The sequence below is a fragment of the Pteropus vampyrus genome, unplaced genomic scaffold (genome assembly GCF_000151845.1).
Source record: "Pteropus vampyrus isolate Shadow unplaced genomic scaffold, Pvam_2.0 Scaffold207, whole genome shotgun sequence".
Lineage (NCBI taxonomy): Eukaryota > Metazoa > Chordata > Mammalia > Chiroptera > Pteropodidae > Pteropus > Pteropus vampyrus.
In genome coordinates this window covers 1,803,841-1,824,280 of record NW_011888988.1, presented here as the reverse complement: position 1 = coordinate 1,824,280, position 20,440 = coordinate 1,803,841, and the positions used below count along the sequence as shown (strand labels likewise).

The 20,440-nt window shown below is 42.2% G+C and overlaps 1 protein-coding gene across 1 annotated transcript in view; it reads right to left on the bottom strand.

The window, feature by feature from the left end:
- Positions 1 to 7,708: 7,708 nt before the first annotated feature.
- Positions 7,709 to 20,440, bottom strand: part of HSD11B1 (hydroxysteroid 11-beta dehydrogenase 1) — a 34,936-nt gene continuing 22,204 nt past the window's right edge. The window contains exons 6-7 of the mRNA XM_011372448.2: positions 9,510 to 9,653; positions 7,709 to 8,116 (exon numbers count right to left, since the gene is read on the bottom strand). Coding sequence (XP_011370750.1) covers positions 7,887 to 8,116; positions 9,510 to 9,653 — 374 coding nt within the window. The 3' untranslated portion in view covers positions 7,709 to 7,886. The remainder of the gene's footprint in view (positions 8,117 to 9,509; positions 9,654 to 20,440) is intronic.

Here is a 20,440-nt window from a genome sequence, read left to right as displayed (position 1 = left end):
TGGCTATAATGGTAATATCTACTCTAAGGGGTTACTTTAGGATTCATAACATAAAATTATAAAGTACTCAAGGAATGTTAGCTATCATGGTTGTTTTAGCAACACCTGCAATTTGGAGCATCTGCCCTTGTCTTATTAATGATTATGATGAAATGGATCCTCTCCTGGACCTGCAGTTGTATGAAAATGAGCAAGTAGTTTCAGTGAATTGGTACGTTTGATATAATTTCATAACTTTATTTATAGGATAAAAATCATTTAAAAGTATCACTTTGAAAAGTAATAAACACATGGAACTTCTCCAGCCATGGAATGATGGCAAAAGTTAAATCATGTAAGTTTTTAAACCCATCCAACTATAGTCAACTACTTCTATTTAGAATATGTGTCACACTACTCTATATGGAAGAAAATATTTGAGGTGCCTCACAGTGTCCTCTAAAATAAGATTTTTGTAGGCCATTTGACTTATGTTTTATATCAGACCAAACCAAATGTGTCTTTGAAATAAACATTGGAAATCATAGTAGCACCTACCTCACAGGACTCTTTTGAGAATGAAACGAGTTACTATTTATACAGTAGAATAGTACCTGAACATAGTACTACGGGAGAGTTTGCTAATAAATTGAAGTAAAAAACCAAATCACTCCACTGTGGTGATGCTCTTTTTAGTTTTTGCATGATGTGATTGACCATTTTATGCATATGGTGATTATATTGAGGAATTAATTGTATTTATATGGAGATCTGGTTATTTATAATGTTTAGCTTTTACAGACGATGATGCAAATGAGCATCTCTGTGCATGCAATTATGTGTTTTTCTTCTTTTAAGATATTTCCTTTAGGATAAAATGCCCAAAGTGGATATGCTTTTGTGAAGAAGCAGCTTGGTTCTGATGAGAGAGTTTTGCAGGAAGTGGGCAGCAAGGTTTGGGCTAGGGTTTAGGGCATTGCTGGAGATGGCCAGGTCAGGAGAGCCCCTAGGAGGTGGGGGGACGCTCCCAACAGCCCGAGGGCTCAGTGCTGCTGGGTGCTAACAGAGAGGCAAAACCGGGGTGGTGTGTTGAAAAGAGTAAGGGGCTGGAATGCAGTGAAATGACTTTCAGACCCATGTACCCCTCTCCCAGGAAGTGTAAAGTTGTTTTGTGCCCGTGGGTCTCCTGTTTTCTCTAAAGCCTTACCCGGTATTAGGGTCTGTGAGCTCTTTATTTCTCAAACCTTGATCAAGTACTTTATACGTGCCAAGGTCTGCATTCAGTAAATTTGGAGTGTGGTGAACTCAAGAGATGGACAGATAGAAAATTATAGAGGCACAGGAGCGGGTAGGAAAACGGCCATCCCAACCTTGAGGAGTGGGCACTGGTGGAAGGGAAGGAACTCTTCCTAGAGGGGGTCATGGTGGAGGTGAGGCTTAAGGGATGAGCAGGAGTTAAGCAGACGATGGGGAGAGTAAGAGCACTCTGGGCAGTAGAGGTGCTCAAGGCCTGGTGGGAACAGCAGGGTGCACTGACCAGCAGTACTGCATCCCTGGGAATCAAAAGCAGAGCAGGTGGACTGAGATGTGGCTGGGGAAGTAGGCAGGGTCCTTGCAGGGTCCATCGCTTTACAGTTTGGATTTTTTCCGTACCATTTAACCCAAGAATGGCTTTGGATATATGCCAGCCTCCACTCACAGCCAAGAATCTGTCTTGATTTCTCTATACCTTTACTTTTCTTTTCCCGCGAGGCTCAGAGCACCTTGCTTTTGAGGGTCACCACTAGCTGTCGCTATTGAATTGGACAGATCTATCTCCCCAGAGCTCAAAGCTGATGGTGTCCTTGGCTGCTAGAGGCCCTGCCAGATGCCTGAGTCCCATCCCGCCTCCACTAGGTCTGTTCATCCGCCCTAAGCGGTGACTCACAGGCAGGCACGCTGTGAGGAGACGGTGGTAGCTCTGGAGTAGAGTAGAACGTGGGCACGAGTTGGGGGAAGAAATTGTGGTGAATGCAGAATGCCACTGGGTGGCGCTGCCACCCCTGACGGCAAAAAGGAGGCCGGTGAAAAGGAAGCCTTTGATGAGGAGGACAGCCTTGCCCTTGGGTTCCGGCCTGGCGAAGCTTTTCATCCACGCTGTTACCCGGAGTTCAGGGTGCCACAGGACTGCTCAAGGGCAGTGTCAGGGAGGTTCCAGGTCAGCCGAGCACGGCACAGGGAGACACGCCAGCACTCTTGACGTTTCCTGGGTCCTTCAGACCTCACCGGTGTGGGTCTTCTGACCTGTTCCCAGTTTCCATCCTTTGGTTCCAGGTCATGCAATGTACCAATGCGTGTTTCCTTATCCTCCTTTCCAGAAACTCCCATCTCCAAAGCCTCCCCAACTCTGTGGATTTTCACCTGTCCCTTTTCTTTTTCTTTCTTTCTTTCTTTCTTTTTTTTTTTTTAAGAATCCATTTATCCCCTCTTGTTTCTCCTGTGGCATTACCATTGGCCCTACGTCCATGTCCTCACCCCCTGTGTTCTGGATCTGCGCAGACTTTATTCTACTTTTCATAGCTTTTTTTTCCCCTGTGGGCTTTGGGGTTCTAAGTCCTGTTTTACCTTTTTGAAAATTCTCTTTTCTCATTTGTCTTATCCTTTCACATTTGTCCTGTTCCCATTCCTGTTCCCCCAACCTTGACCCCCCTTTAAAAACGAGAGAGAATTCAGACACGTTCTAAGTCTAGATGAAGAACTTGTAAATTTAGAGAACTTAGGTAAAGAATTGCCGAGAGGAGGGAGGATTTAGCATTAAGGGGTAACCTGCCTTTCTCGGCATTCTCCACGAACTGGTGACCCTCAGGTGGGATGAAGACCTAGGGTCACCTCAAGTGAGATGGTGACACTGAGGCGGAGGTGCTGGAGACCACGAGCACTGTATCAGGGTGGCCAGTGTGTTTTCATTTTTCTCTTAACACTGCAAATCAGTTCAGTTTGCACACCTCCCTTGAGAAATTAAGGGATGCTTCTGGGACCTGATTAGCGTATGTGTCTCAGTGCTCTGGACTGGGCACTAATGAAGAAGAATGTGGATTCTTGACAAATTTCCTGGACAGGAGCCAATGCCAGTGGGGTAATGGATTCTAGCCTACATGTAGCACCCGGAGTGGAGAACAGGCTCTCACCCTCAGTTGGCTGGTAACGCAGGTCCCAAAGAACTAGATGCTAGCATAACATGTGCTGACTTCTTTCTCTAACACGACTTCAGAACCATGGTCTCCAAAGCAGACATGTCGGAGGAGCTGCTGGGGTGTGGGGAGAAAATATTAGAATTTCTATTTATTTTTTATCTTGTCTTTTTAAGATTTCTATTTTTGCATACGTTCGATGTTAGTGTTACATGCATATATTATATAAATAGTAACTAGAGATCTCTTAGAAATATATATGCCTAGTCATTTTTTAACGAAGTGTGTGATCAAAAGTTTTGAAGAGCACTCTTCTGGCGAATGTTTGATGCTTTGGGTCTGAGATGCTGGCCCAGAGCAGTCCAGCTGAGGAGAAAGGCCCAGCCTATGTGGACAGACTTGGCAGGGAGGTGGGACTTAACCATCTTTGGGAGGGAGCTCTCCAGGAACAGCAGTTGTGATGACTGTCCCTTGTGCCAATGTGAGTCATCGCCTCTGAGGTCACCTCAAGGGCTCCCTGCTACATGATAGCTAGGGCCATTCATTGCATTCTTTACTGAGAGGCGGGAACCATAGTTTCTTAAAGGGAAATGTGAAGAGGTGGGAGGCCTGGGGAGGGGGCTGTGACCAATCAGGACCTTGCAGATGGTAAGTGGGAGTGGATCCTGTCACCCTGATTAGGAGCCTGACAGCTTAGAAATTATGTCCTTCTGCTCTGTGTATGTTCTTGTTTCTGTCATGATTTATGTTTATGACGAATACTTCTGGTTGCCTACCAGAGCCCTTGGCGGGTGGGAATGTGCTCTATTTCTCAACCTCTCTTGAAGGAAGGGGTGATCACATGACGTGACTCTAGCCCATGGGTTGTGAGCTGAAATCCTGGATGGGGCTTCCCAGTTTGCTCTCAGTCAGGGGTCAAGTCATCTATCATGTATCTTTTGCCCATTACATTCCTGAAACACAGTGTGATGCAGAAGGTGGAGCAGCTGCCTTGTGACTGCACAGCCCCAAGGAGGATGATGGATAGTTGAGTGGAGGGACAGAAGGAGCCTGGCTTTGCGAGGCCCTGGTCTACCCCTCCTGGATGTTTTGCAGTGGGAGGATAAGAAACCTCTACTTGATTCAGCTACTGTCAGTGGGTTTTTCTTTTATTCCCAGGGGAATGTTGTGCTAGCAAACATGACAGTCAACTTCAGGACTCGCTGACACTTTGGTTAAGACTCTTGACTTCATGCAAGATGCTGACACCTTGAGAGGTGAAGGATGTGAGCATCTCTGTCTTTGGGAGCCTTGTTTCTCCTCTTTCCCTGGCAATGGTAGAAACGAGCTGTCCTGTTACTTTCAAGTCCTTGGAGGAAGAGAGAGGCATTGAGCTAGGCCTTTAAGAATAACTAATTCTGTCAGGAATGTGGAAAGTGGAAGTCAGGGTGGTGTGCCTGAGCTGGTTGTACAGGTTTGAGAGAGCTGATGGTGACTATCTCTTCTAATAAACATTCAGTGATGGCAATTGGTGGGTGGGAAGTTGGCCCTGGTGAGAGTATTTACAGCATGGAAGTAGCAAATATCAGAAATCAAAGTTTTTTTTCTTTCTTTGTTTCTTTTCTTTTCTTTTTTTTCTGGAGAGCCAGTTAAACATTTACCAGCACACCCTTGGAAAGCTCAAAGGTTTACTTTCTTAACTACGTGAATACTGTTTCATAGTTTTTCTCACTTTCTCCATGCTGTCCAATAAGTGATAAGTGAGCAGAATCAGGGAGCAGCTGATGTATAGTGACACAGGCTAAAGTCTCAATATGTCTTTGGGCCTCAGGAGACCCCTACCAGTTAAAGCTGAAAACAAAATTAATTTTAATCTGACATTGGCTGTAAATTTGTCATCTGATCATGCTCCTGTCTCCACACTCATCTCCTTTCTTCCTAATCAGCCTCCCGCCCCCAACCTGAATATGACCTGTAGGGCCTCAGCTCTTGCAAACCTTGCTTCTTGCCTCATGTATGTCACCCACAGAAGCCCTGATCTTGGGACTGGCACAGCTATTTATCACTTGCATGCAGATGCCTCATGATCTTCTCTGATTCAGCACCTAGGCGCCAGGCACTTCTCTAGGTGCTGGAAATAAACTGGACTAAGTAAACAAAACCCTGCTTCATGGAGCCGACATTCTAGTAGGGGACATGTGGCACCAGACACATGCATGATCGAGTCTTCAGATGGTTCCAGATCCTGGCCTTTGAGCTGCTCTTGCTGTGCTGAGTGCAGCAGAAATGTGCTATCCTCTCTGAGTCCTGCCTGGACTACAGATGTGTGAGTGAAGTAAATGTTTTTTTTCCAGAAGTACTGGGGATTGGGACTTCAACATATACCTTATGGGGACACATTTCAACGAATAACAGTTCCATTGCAAGAGTCAGAGGCCCACTTCTTGGAGGGAAGCTCCTAATTTTGTCAGGTCTTAGAATAGTGAGTTATATAAGTTAGCCTTCCCATTACACACACACACACACACACACACACACACACACACACACACACACACACGCATACACATGCATGTCTTCCCATTCCATATGTGTGTGTATATAATTTTAACATAAATGGATTAGATTAAATTCCCATCCAGGATTTCAGCTCTTAACCTCTGGGCTAGAGTCATTTATATGAGTACATATAAATCTACCCTTGCATATTAGTACATATAAATCTATCTCATCCCTTTTTATCATTGACGTCCCATGGGTAGGTATTAAGGTTGTTTCAAATTTTTGGTTAGGGCTAGCCCTAACCACAAATGCAATGTTTGGTGAATTTTTTATTTTCCTGACAGTTAGTACAATAATTCCCCATGATAAGAGAATATCTTTGTTTTAAAAAAAAAAATTGCTGGATAGCCTCCAGTTAGAGTCAGAATCCACTTTGCATGATAAATGAGGGAGAGGAAGGAGGATGGGAGTTGAATTCTCTGGGGGGTCAGAGTCAGATAAGAGATGGAGCCAAGAGGAAGCATTTTGAAAGACAGGGCCAAGGGGGCCCTTTGGAGTTAAATGATGCACCCTGAAAGAATGAATGTAAATTCAGTCTTCAGTCTTCCTTCTTCTCTTTGAAATATCAGGAAAATGCGACAGTGCTCACTAATACTTGGCAGTGGGAATGGAATTGCTTTTGGATCCCCAAATAACTGCTGAGTTTTTGTGTCAATAGGAATGAGAAGTGAGCAATGAATCTCCAAATTCCACATCCCATGTGAAAACGGACATCATCGTACGCAGATTTTTGAGTTCCTTGGCCATGTGGTTGGCAGGCTCCGTGGACTTCAATCTGTTCTGCTCTCCAGCCATTTAGATTAAGAGGCAGCAAAAGAAAATTTCCCCTGTGCTTCCAGGCCCATGTCTTATGTCTCAGCATCACGAACCATGGAAGCCCTACATTCGGGAGTGTTGGATTCATGCTGGATATACACCAGCTGACCCTCCAGAACCCTCTCCATCCTTTTCTACCCTGCTATGTGCATGGGGAAAGCTAACCTGAGTGGTTTATATCAATCTGCCCCCTTGCCCCTCTGTTCATCTAATAGAAAATTCCAGCAAGAAATCAGAGGGAGAGGTGAGCATGGGCTTGGGCAGTTATTTTCCCAGATCCCTTCTTCAAGGTCCTTGGCGGGCTGGCTGTATCCCTTAACTGGATGGCGTAGCTCTGTCATGTGGCACTCTCCCAACACTGCTTTCTGTCTCTGGGTTTTTACAACAGTTCTCTCCTCTTGTCCCCGTGGTGGGCCTAGCGCTGGAAATAGCTGCAACTAGCTCCGAGATACTACATTATCTCCTGTGATTGCCCTGTAACCTTGACCACGCTCTCATAAACAATCCCCTTTTTATTAAACTACTAAAGTTATCCAATCTCTGAGCTGTTGAGGACCTGATCAATATAGGGCTTTGTTGAATAATTAATATGGCTGCGGTCTTGTTTCCTATTTGGTTGTAGTCAGGTGATACCTGGCAAGTGTTCGATAAATATTCGTTGAGTGAATGAATGAATGACTCAGTGCATGAGTGGCAGGATTGGAACTCCAACCTCTTCACTCCAAACTTCTAATAAACAGTTGAGCATTCACATGTAAAGTACGGATGCGTGGTGCACTCTGAGTGCAATAAATGAACACAGGTTTCTGTAGCTCAAGTCTCCAGGGGCTGCCACTTCTGCAAGTTTGATTCCTAATGATTCCTACTCAGTGTCCTCCTTCCTGGAGGGGCAATAGAAAATAATAGAAAAATGTATAATTCATTATGTTCATTAAATGAAGAATAGTAGGGTAATTTCTTCAACTCAAGAACAGTTAAAAAGTTCAGACCACAAGATAAGAACACTGAAAAATTTTACTTGTATAGGTTATGGTTTTTAAGGAGCCATATTGAATGAAGTTATAGCTACCACTTATGAATTTATAGTTTATGTGACCTTTATTATAATATTGTATTAAGCATCATACCATTATTACATATGGAGTAAATTTGATAAAACTACCTTGTAATTATACCTACAGTTACTATCAGTTTCACAACTGCAGGTGGAGGACATTTATTATAATTACATGTCCACTGTGCAAGTGTTAGAGTAATTCCTTCAAATTGTGAGATGTGAGATGTGACTTACAACTCTCTGGAGAGAGACTCATTTATCTCTCTGGGGAGATGCTTTCATGGATGAAGGTTAGATAAATATCAGGCAGAACAGTCCCAGTCCTAAGGAAGTTCCTCATTTTTTATAAATCTGTCCATATTATAACTTCTGTGGGAGAAAAATTCCAGGATCTTCCTCCCTGGATTTTTCAGCAGGAGAGAGGTCCATACCGATCTGTCATAATACACTTCCTCTTGGCGCAGAGCTCCCCCTTTGATAATCTCCAAGGCACATTCTTCCTTTGGAGATGCATCACTGTTGAGTATTCCAGAAACTGCCTTCATGGCGGTGTCTGTTAAATGACAAGAAAAGAGTGGGGTTATCTAAGACTCGTAGAGTCTACTTGGTGGAAGGCCTGCCAACACCAACAACTTAGCTCTTAGGGGCTGTCTGCCAGTGCTTGCTCTGCAAGGCCCATGGACACTATCAGGAATACGTAGAGAAGGCTGGATATATTTAGGGCCTGTTGGGCAAGAGAGGCTTAGTGTTAAATCATGTTCCTCTCTTGGGGGAATAACATGGAGAGACAGAATCGATAGAAGTCATATGATGACCCAGTAGCCAATGTAAAGTGTCAGTGGGAGAAAACGAAGTGCTGTGTGATAATGACTTACTGACTTGCAAAAGGAAGGGATAGACAAGAATGCAGGTCTTTGCTCTCTCGTCAGCACTAACCACTTTCACTTAGAAGTAAACTCTATTGTTACCTCCTTTCTCCTCCCAAATTTTCATATTCTGCTTGCACAGCTTCTGTCTTACTACCTTTTTCTAGTTTCACTGTGTGTCTGTATCTTTCTCTCTCTTGTTCTGTAACTACTACTCAATTTACTCAATTACTCTTTAAATAAAATTTTATTATGTATGCTACATGTTTTAGATAAACTTTCATTTGGACTTACAGAAAAGTTATAAACACTGTGCAGAAAATTCCCTTATATCGTTCACCCTGCCTCTCCTAATTGTAACATCATACATAACCATTGTACAGTTGTCAGGGACAGGCATGATATAATTGGAACAATATTACTAACTAAACTACAGACCTTATTTCCCCCTAATATCCTTTTTGTGTTTTACGGCCTTATCCAGGATTACACTTAGTAATTTGTTCCTGTTTTTCCTCCATTCTATGATAATCCTTCAGTCTTTCCTTGTCTATCTTGACACTTTCCTTGACCTTGACACTTTTGAAGAGTACTGATCAATTGTTTTGTACAATGTCCTTCACTTTGGGTTTGTCCCATTGTTCTCTTATAACTGGAGTGAGGTTATGCGTTTTTGGCAGAATACCACAAAAATAATGCTGTGTCCTTCCCAGTGCATCATATCAAAAGGTTCATATGTTAACATCTCATTACTGGTGATGTTATTGAGAAAAATGAACTTGTATATGATAGGTCTCATATAGGAAAGTAATGGCCATTGAGAATCCATGAGGACAGAAGGTATTCAGAATAGGGCGAGGTGATGATGAGTGTGGTGTTACTCAGCATATTTGGTGGTCAGAATGGAAAGGAGAGTCAAAGAGTGGTCAGAAGCTTCACTAATGACAGAAGTGCTTCATTAAATGAGGACAAGTGCTCGCTGTGTTACCCATGAATCAGAGAGCTTGACACCTTCTTCACCCACAATGGCAAGGCAGACAATCCATCTGCAGGTCATTTATTCCAATCTCTTGTCCTTACCCGTGTTTATGAGGCCGAGGATACAGAGAGTGATTGACACATTGACCTTGGCCATTGAATATTCCTTCCTGATGGAGGAGAAAAACCCATCCAGAGCAAACTTGCTTGCAGCATAGGGAGCAATAAGTGGATTAGATATTTTCCCTAAATGATAAAGAAATAGGTTAACAAGTTGACTCATTTCGGCTCTGACAGAGCTGATCTTTGCTTTATCTGTAGCAGGCTTTGTAACCCCTGTGGAGTCCTTTTACCTTTTGAGTTGTACTTGAGTCTACTCCCTATAGAGATTATCATGCTGTGTTGAATTTCTGAAAGAAAAAATTATTAAAGTATCAAAGAAACACCCCATGAAAAGCCTGGGGTGGGATATGGTGCAGGCTGCAGGAAAACCTTCATTGAAGAGAGGTTAGGTTTTAGTGAGGGTGGTGAATAAGTGAGTGTTAAAAAAGAGCCATGTCATCCCACAGCTGTTAACTCTTTCACCTCTGACCCAAGAGAGCTGGAGATCCAAGGGTTTGGCAAGAGCATTCTCCTGACGTAGTGACCGATCCCTGACTTTCTACGCAAGAGGAATGAAAAACTCCTATCTCTGCTTTTCTACTCAAAAGTACTTTTCTTACTTTCATCAACCTGCTTAATTCTCACTCTAGTTTTTGGGAGGACATGTGCACATATAGCTAATAGGATAACTTATTCTTTATATCTTTTCCAAGATGAGGGAGTAGAAGTGGCCTCAGACCTTAGACTCTTTGCTGAGTTAGCATTGATATAACGGCTATTTAAAAATCTTCGTCTGCTAATTCTATCATATGGGTCCTTTTAGGGTTGATCTCCATCAATTGCATTTCCTTCTGAGTATCAGTCCCAATTCCTATTCCTGTATGTGCAGTAATTTGGCATTGTATTTTTATATCATGGATGATACATTGTAGAGTCTCTGGGTTCTGTCATATTCCTCTGAAGAGTATTGATTTTTATTATTTTCAGGTGGGCAGTCAACTTGGCTGAATCCCTTTATCTCTTGAAGTAGGTACCAGCTAAAATCTATGTTTAATTATTTAATCTTAACTGGGCTTCTTGGTATCTGCACTTGCCGCAAGTAGTCCACGGGGAAAAAATTGATTTGGGAAGATTTTATGTATAGAGTTTGATGCTCCTTCACTGCGGCTCTTTCCTTTGCAGATGTCCACCTTTCTTTTCCGGCTGCTCCAGAAACCCCAAACTCTTCCTTCTGGTTTTTCAAAGTAGTAAGATAAGCAGGTTTCTATCCCAGACATGGCACTGATTGGGGCCTACCCTTAAAGCATAAGCCGTAAGATTTTGAGAAACTCACCTAATGTCATTTTCATCTTCCAAGTATCAATAGTTCTCCAGTTTCTGTCTGCTTTTGCTTTTTCTCTCCAGTGCTTTCAATGGTTGTTTTCTATATTTTGTCAAAAGTTTGTTATTCAGGGAATAATTGTTCTGTTAGATACCACTCTGCTGTTATTGGATTTGGAACCTTTATAAGCTTTTAAATGTAATGAAGTTGTTTGCCAAATCGATGAAGAAAAGATGGCTTATTCAATAAAGATTCTGGGAAAAATTAGTTAGCTAATGGGAAAAAATTGCTAGTGCCTTGTTTTATATCATATATATATAAAAAAAAATCTAGATAAAAAATTATGACAGAAGGTATTGTCTACCCAATGTCCATTTCCATTTCTCTAATAGTAGCATCTGATTTTGTTCAGGACAGCAGTGTGTTTAGATAAAAACATTTACCTCCTCAAGACTTCCTTGCTCTTTTGGGTGGCCGCGTGATCTAATTCTGCCAATGAAGAATCTAACAGAAGGGGTCTTCAGGAAAGATATGGATTTCCTGATAAAATAGATGGATTTGGGTAACATGCAGCTTTTACATTTTGTCCCTTCCTTTTCTTCCTAAATGGACTTCAGATGTGATGCTTAGAATTCCATCAGTCATTTGTGAACTTGAGGAAAAGCTATACATTAAAGATTATAGAACAGAAATATGGAATAAGCTTGGATTCTCGAAGATCTAATAAGTCCACTAAACCAGCCCTGAACTTCTTATAATCTGAGTAAAAGGAACCTATATTTAGTGTTAAGTGATTTTAAGAGAAGTTTTTGTTAGTTACATGTGCAACAGAATGCATCTTCTGACTGGCAAAAAATAATTCAATCAGAGAAAGAGGATTGTATAGGTAAATATTTATTGGGTTCTTGGTTATGAAAGATCATTCTAACAGAAAAGTAAAAAAAAATATATGTAAAGACGAAGAGTATTGCATTTTATAAAATTTGTATATGTCAAAACAATAACTAGAATCACATCCCTATAAAATAGGTAAATGGTAAATAAAGATAAACTAGAAAATTGTTTACAGTATATTAGGAAGACAAAAACTTTATATCCTCAATCCTTAATTTATAAAGAACTTTTAAAAAAATACAAACAAATCTCTTTAGGAAACCACTCCAACTTCATCCTCAGTCATGAGTTTTGGCTCAGGATGACTCCACAGTCAAGTTCTAGGAATGGGTGTTCAGTATAGGATGTCCAACCAGAATATCTGATACTGTTGGGCTACTGACTGGTCTAGGGCTGGACCAAAGACCCAAGCACGGCTGCAGGACACATTGTTGGTTGCCTAACCAGAATTTATTTCCCTTTTCTACCTCTGCAACAGAACCTCAATTGAATTCATGTTTGCACCATGTTGTAGAGACTGCTAGTGTTTTCTGAATATATCTTCTGCCCTTCTTCCTTAGTAATACAACCCCTGATGTGTGTCTGAGTGCATAGTTATCCGGCATAAAGTTTCCATTTCTCAGCTTCTTTGAGCCAGATGTTGCCAAGTGACCAAGTGCTGCCCCATGCGTTGTAAACAGAAAAGTGTCATGTGGTTCCTGGGATATGTCCTTAAAGGAAGAAGTCAGTCTCTCCCTTCCCACTCCTCCCGCTTCTTGGTGCCTGAAGGTGGATATGATGGCTGTGGCTCCAGAACTATCTTGGACCGTGAAGCAGAAGCCACATGTTAAGAATGGCAGAGAACCGAGAGAGAAGGAGGGAACCTGGGTGACCACGGAGCTGCCATCCTAGCCCTAAAACTGCCTACCTCCAGATCTTATTTATCTTATAACTTATTTAATCTACTGTTATTTTACATTTTCTGCATCAGAGAGCTGAAACTAATCCATATTGATAGCCCTCTTCACTTTTATGCAGCACACGTGCCTAAAGGTAAGCTGATACCCTCTCTAACTCTAGAGATGGGCTCGCATAGTTTATTTAATCCCATTCCCCTTGCCTATAACTGGTACAGGAATGGGCATGTGGCCCATTTTGGATCAAGGAGACTCAAGGAGAATTTTGTTGGAGTGTCTGGGAAAGTTCTTTGTTCTTCTGGGAGAGTTTCTCGAAGTAGCAATCCTGTTTCTCTTCTGCTGGGCCGTTTTGTGCACGGATGTGGGAGTTAGAATTGCTCTCGCTATTTCACTGGCAGCCTGAGGATGAAACCTCACATGGAAGCGAGCAGAGCCAAGAGAATCACGGGAACATTGGGTTTGAGCCAAGGCAACTGTGAAGCCCACCCTACATCTGGACTTCCAGTTATGTCAATAATTTTCCTTTTGTTTAAGCCCAAAATAGATCCAAATTATTTATAAGAATAGCACAGTGGTTAAAGGTTTGAGCTCTAGAATCAGATGACCTGGGTGTGAATCCCAAGTATTTCTTAGCTGTAATATGTGGATAATAACACTACTACACTGAAATAATGCATGTAATATACTTAGCACAATCGCTGGCACATACAAAGTATTTAGTAAATGCTGTTATTAGTAGTATTAGTATTTCAAATTGGTGAGAAAAGTATGAGCTATTCAAAAAATCATGTTGGGACAAATAGCTAGCTGTTTGGAGAAAAGAAAAATACTGTTCTAATAAATGAATTCTAATAATATTAGTATATGTAGAAAGTAAAATAATAAAATATTGATGGATATATAATCTCCGGGTAAGAGATATTTTTTAAAGCATGAAATCAAAGACATACACTATGAAAGAAGTTATAAGTAAGTTTGAATATATGAGATTTACAAAACTTTCATGTACTAAAAATGCTTGCCATTGCCTTCCTACACACATCCCTTCAAAAATATTTTGCCTCCCCAGCCATAGAAGGTAGGCCAATGATAGCTAACATTCACAGTGGCTTGAACACACATCATGTTCTGTCTCTCAAGAAATTAAAACAAGCAATGTAAGGATTCTAATTAGCTACTGTTGGATTTGAACTAAAAGGTCATATAAGATTAGGACTGGGGTAGCCATTTTCAGCATAGAAAAGGATAACTAAAAAGAAATAGCAGCCACGTAGTGCAGACAAACAAAATGATCATAAAAATTGGAGCTAAATTGGAGCTAACATTTATTTAGCTCTATGTACTAAAGACTAAACAGCTGCCTAAAATTGCATGGTTAATGAATAGGAGAACCAGGATTCAAATTTGACTTCAGTGGCCCACACTTTAAAGCATTAGATGTAATTTCCTCTACAGAGCCACTGTTCTTTATATGAGTGTTCTTTAGGAGCCATTGGTCAAATGCAGCTGTTCCTGAGTTGGTGAAAAATTCTCTCTGCTTAACAATGTACCTCAAATAGGCAAAATTTATGAATAGCAGTATTATTTTCACTTCTAATTTGACGGAGGAGGGTACCCATAAATAGTGTTAGTCACTCCTAGTCCCTTTGTATTAGTTTCCAAGGACTGCCATAACAAATTACCATAAACTTAGTGACGCGAGACAACAGAAATTTATTTTCTCACAGTTCTGGAGGTTAGAAGTCCAAAGCCAAGGTATCAGCAGGGCCACCTTCCCTCCAAAGGCTCCAGTGGAGAATCCTTCCTTGTCTTCTAAAGGCGTCCTCAAACTTCTAATGTCTTCTGCCAATCTTTGTTTTTTCTTGGTTTACAGATGCATCACTCCAATCTCTGCCTTCATCTTCACATTGCCTTCTCCTCCAATTTCGTGCGTGTCTTAGTTTTATTAGGACACTCGTCACTGGATTTAGGCCCATTCAGATAATCTGGAATGATCATCTTGAGATCCTTAATTACATCTGCAAAGAGCCTTTTCCATATGAGGTCACATTCATGGGTTCTAGGTGGATGTATCTTTTGGGGGGCCACCATTCAGCCCACTACACCCTTCTAGATGATGATAATGACATTGACTGTAGCGTTTTATAATGTGTTTGTCCAGGTAGCAGTAGAGATGCAGAAGCAAGAGACCAAGTGAACTCATAATCTGTTCCTGTAGCAGTGATTTTTGTACCACAAATACTTTCCTTGCTTTAGTTTCAGCTGAGGTTCAAAGGTTGAGAACATAGTAATTGGTCCATGCCTCCAGATTATGAAGGGAGGTTTCACACTGGTGACCTTATATAAGATGCAGTAACACAAACAAAAAACAAACAAAAAAACCCCCCAAACCAAAAATGAGTTTGCAACATGTAGACCCTCAACCATCCCAAGGGAATAAAAGGGCTGAGATAAAGAGGCCAGAGAGAACGGGAGTTAGAGAGAGGGAATGAGCCATGTCTCAGAAGTCTTTCAAAAAGAAGGGGTGGGGGCTCCTCTCACGTCGGTCCTTGTGAGAGGAGCTTCAGCGGCACCCTATGGGTTTGAAGTGTACCAGGGACTGGGGCACAAGGGAACCACCCTGTAGGGGACTTGAAATCCAGCCCACACTTGGCTCGCCACCCGATGGGCTTGTCCTTGGGCTCATCCTTTCTACTCCGAGTCATTTCCAATCCTGACTCAAAGAACAGCCTGACGTGGTGAGTGTATTGCTCTGTGTTCCCACTGTATTTTCAGGGTCCGAGGGAAATAACATAAGCAACTGCTGCCTATATCATAGGGGGTATTCCAGCAGGGCCCTCCAAAGAACCCAGCGCAAAAGTTAGATGTAGTCACCCTCCCAGCCATGGCCAGAGGGGAGCAATGCTGTAACAGCTGGCACCAGCCAAGGAAGACCTTTCCTGCCCCAACCCTTTCTTCTTCCCTGCATCCTCCCCTTTCTTTCATACGAGAGAGGCGGGAGGAAGCCTGGCGAGTGAGGAAGAGGTGGGAACAGGAGGAAAGGCTGAACCCATCTCTTTTCCTACCCCAGGTTTCCTACAACAACAGGTTCAAGCTTGATGAGGGGAGAAACTTTAGTTAAATTATATACGACTAGACATTTTAATTACTAAAGTGAGAGCTTTCTTGAGACCGGAAGCAGCCAGAGCGTCTTTTATTATCCCAGAGCATTGCCATGTGTCCTAGATCACATCCAAGCTCGGGGACAAGTGCACCCATAGAATAGGTCTGAAGGAAGGAATCAAGCTGTTTTCCTATTGCACCTTATAAGATCCACTTGCTCAACTACCAGTTAAAAAATATGCTGGAGTCTAAGTAAGTAAGTAAGTGTACTGTTCTAATATGCATGAAGCAGTCATGAAACTGAGGGGATTAGAACTCTGAGTGTTTTGGCCAAGGTTAAGTTCTGGTTTATGTGGGGAGAATGAAGTCAGGTCGATATATGGCAGCTAAATTTCTATTCTGGGACGTTTTAGATACATAGAAACAAAGGGATGGTGACTGTGTTTTCCGAAGCTAAAAGTGGGACGTGGAGTCTGACAAGGAAGAGTGCAGACTTGGTGATGATAAATGGGACAGACTGTTTGCAATTAGCCTTGTCCCAGAAATACTGGGACTTAGCCGCTGTAGAAACAGCAGGAGCCAGAGAGCTGGCTGATTTAGCTGTGTGCTGGAGCTTGTTAGCTGAGCAGAAGAGGTCAAAAGCAGGCCTCAGTGCTTTCATTCGTCTGCTCCACACCCTTTATCCCCAAATGCTTTGCTGAGATTTCAAAACTATTTCCATTTCAAAGGCAGATTTTAAATTGCTTTAATTGAGAGAGCAGAAGAAAGTGTGTGTATAAGATTGAAAAGCTTCATTCCTGCCTGGCTTCAGACTGTCAGCGTGACCGCAGGCAAACACACCACGTCTTCTACTGAGCGAGCCTCACCTTGAGATTCACCATGCCTTGATGGCTTTGAGGCTGGGAACTCATCCTGGATCCTGCCTCCTTTTTTCCAGCTCTTCCTAAAAATTTTCCTTAGCTGGGAACCTCATGTTCTAAACTCTTTGGGTTGAGTTGTTTGGGTTGAGTCAGATTTGAAGATAAATCCATCTCTCTGCACCAGGCTTTGGAGAACCTGACGTGTCATCGTCCTAAGTATTGAGACAACTTATATTTCAATGATAACTGCCGCGATGGGAATGGATGAAATTGCCCAGGAAGAGTATGTTGAGTGAAAAGAGAAGAGGGCTTAGGATGGAAAGGATCCCAAGAGACCAACCATAGACTGGGGAGATGAAGAAAACTGAGGAAGGGCAGTTTTAGCCACGGGAGGAAGCCCAGGGAAGTATTTTGGCCGAGGACAAGGAAGGCGTGTATGGTGTTGAAATGGCACAAAATACTGGAGTTATGAGGAAAATAAAACCTATTACTTAATTTCACAAGGTGACTGTGGCAAGAGCATTTCCGTGCGGGTATGGGACCTGGGACATGTGGCTCCTCCTGTTGTCCCAGCAACAGCAGGTCTCCCAAGGCAAGAATAAACGCAGAGGTTTTAAGAATCGCCAAGTTGAAGGGTGGGTGCAGAGCAGTTCCACAGGCATCACCTCATCATCCACATCCCATCCACATGGTTGTGCTGGGAGGAGGGAGACTCGTCAGTGTCCTGTGTGTTCATCCAACCAATGGTCAGGGGAGGCATCTGCATTCCCTTCACCTTAAGTCATGTGAGAACGGCTTCAAGAGGATTATTTGGAGATCTTTACCAAGTATCCTCTGGAGTTTGGGGATTGGTATTTGACTTGTACTGAAAGTCTAAAGGCAGGAGGCAGGGCTGGAACTGCCCTAGTTTGAGAGCAAAGTTGAGTGCATTGTGGGATCATATCTGTCCACGAATGGCAGGCTTCCCAGAGACCAAATGTGGACCCCATGCAGGGGGGCTGGATTGAGGTCACCTGTCCAGGGATGGTGGGTGGGCTGGGCCAAGGGGGCTGGGCTGATCGAAGCCCTGAAGCTGAAAGGAGTGAGCTAGAGGAGGCACTGCGATGCTAAGGGGGTTTCCTGCGGGGAAATCAAGGTGATGGCAAAGCGGCACGCCTTCCAAAGACTCTAGGGGGAGAGAATCCTCCTTTGCCTCTCCCAGCGTGGAGTGGCTATCAGCATTTTTTTATGGCTACAGTATTGCAGACTCTGCCTCTTCCTTCCTTCCTTCCATCCCTGACCACTTTGGCAAACGTCAGCTTGTTTTTTATATATCTATGGGTCTATTTCTGTTTTTTGTTTTTTTTTGTTTTTAGATTCCACATATAAGCAAGATCATATGGTAAATTTCTTTCTCTGTCTGACTTATTTTACTTAGCATAATACCCTCAAGGTCCATCTATATTGTTGCAGATGGCAAGATTTCATTTCTTTTTATGGCTGAGTAGTATTCCATTGTCTATATACCACATCTTCTTTATCCATTCATTGATGGACACATAGATTGTTTCCATATCTTGGCTATTACTAATAATGCTTCAACGAACATGCATGTATCTTTTCGAATTAGTGTTTTTGTTTTTTCCTAGAAGTGGAATTACTAGAGTGTATAGCAGCTCTATTTTTTATTTGTTTTTGGAATCTCCATACTGTTTTCCATAGTAGCTAAACCAATTTGCAGTCCCACCAACAGTGCATGAAGGTCCCCCTTTCTCCACATTCTCACCAACACTTGTTTTTTGATTTATTGATGATAGCCATTCCAACAGGTATGAGGTAATATCTCATCGTGTCTTTAATTTGCATTTCTCTGATGTCTAGTGACATTGAACTTTTTTCAATGTCTGCTGCTCATCTGTATGTCCTCCTGGGAGCAATGTGTATTCAGGTCCTCTGCCCATTTTGCAATTGGATTTTCTTGCTGTTAAGTTGTTTGAATTCTTTATATATTTTGGATATTAACCCCTTATTGGATTTATCATTTGTGAATATATTTTCCCATTCAGTAGGTTGTTTTTTCGTTTTGTTGATGGTTTCCTTTGCTGTGCAAAGCCTTTTTAGTTTGATGTAGTTTCTTTATTTTTTCTTTTGTTTCCCTTTCTTTAGGAGATATATCCAAAAAGATATTGCTAAGAGCAATGTCAGTTTACGGCCTGTGTTTCTTCAAAGAGTTTTATAGTTTCAAATCTTTAATCCATTTTGAGTTTATTTTTGTATATAATGTAAGAAAGTGGTCAATTTAATTTTTTTGCACGTATCTGTATCTTTACGTGGCCTTTTCCTTATATCCTTCTGTTTCTGTCTTCTGTCTCTTATAAAACCACTTGTCAATGGATTTAGGGCCCACTCAGTAATCCTGGATGATCTCATCACAAGATCCTTAACTTAGTTATATCCACAAAGAGTCTTTTTCCAAATGAGGTCACATACACAGGTTCAGGGAATGAGTATGTTGACATGTCTTTTCGAGGGCCACCATTCAACCTACGGCATTAACACTGATGTATCCTTGTTATCCAGTCTATAGACCCGAGACAAGTTCTGCCACTTGTCCTCATAATATTCTTTACAGCAAAAGATCCAATTGAATATCACATGTTGCATTTAGCTGTCATCACTCTTCAGCTTCTTTGAAGCTGGAACACTTCCCAGTCTTTCCTTGACTTTCATGAAAGTCACCTTGACACCGTTGAGTACTGCCAAAAATTTTGTACGAGGTGATATGCTGGAGCTGACTCACACTGGATCATGAGAGCTGATTGTTCAGTTTCCATAAATTTTGTAGGCAGGTTGAGGTCATGTTGAAATGGCCATCATGAGAGTCCTCATATTATGAGTCCTTGGCCTGGTATGAAACTAGCTACCCTTGCTGCCTCTCGTGTGGGCTCCCCCCTCATTTCATCTCAGACTTGATATTACAAGTCAGGCTGCCACGGTTGCTCCCTAACACAAAGCTGTCCCATCCTGCTCAAGTTTGACAACCAGTGCTGATAGAGCAATATTTAAGGAAGATTATCCAAAAGATATGCAAGGGACTCAGACACATCTATCACGCCTACCCTGTTGGTCGCCTCCCTGTGGCCTTGCTGGTTAGACTGGAGTCAATAATTGTACCTCCTTAGGATAAATGACTTGGGAGATTGACTTATCAAATCCAGCTGAACAAAGTAGATACCTCTTCTTTGAGGGGAACTTTGAGTTGGGAGATTGAGAGACCAAGAGGGTTGGTGATTGGACAGAAATCAAAAGCATATTGAGAGTCGTTATGCTGAGAAAGGGGGCTGTGGCAGTCAGGTGGAGCTATGTGCAGAATGAAAGCAGAGGCTAATAGACAGAGAGAAGGAGGAGCACAGCGCGAAGAGAAGCAGGTATGGCATAACCGTGCTAGCGCTGAGAGGTCCTGGGGTGGCCTTATTTCCTGGTGGCTTCTCTGCTGCAATTCTGATAAGGCCAGCTGTCTCGCCAGGGATGGACTGAGACAGATGTGTGCCCAATGTGGGCCAGTGACTTCAAAATAACATTCTTTAAATATTGTTTAACATTTACTTATTTAGAGAGTACAGGGAAAGACTAATTTCCTAGTGTTAGAAATAAAAGATTTATTATATGCATGTATTACCTGGGAATTCCTGAACCAGACGACATCATGGACAAACGTTAGATAGTTAAAAACCAACTGTACAGGCTGTTAACTGGATTCTGACTTTTAAGTTGACTCTGGTAACTGACTTCAGGCACGTGTCAGTTGACTGCTTTTAACATTGGTAGCTTTGCTTGTAGGTTCATAGACACATTGAAAGAAATCCGACCATAAATGTT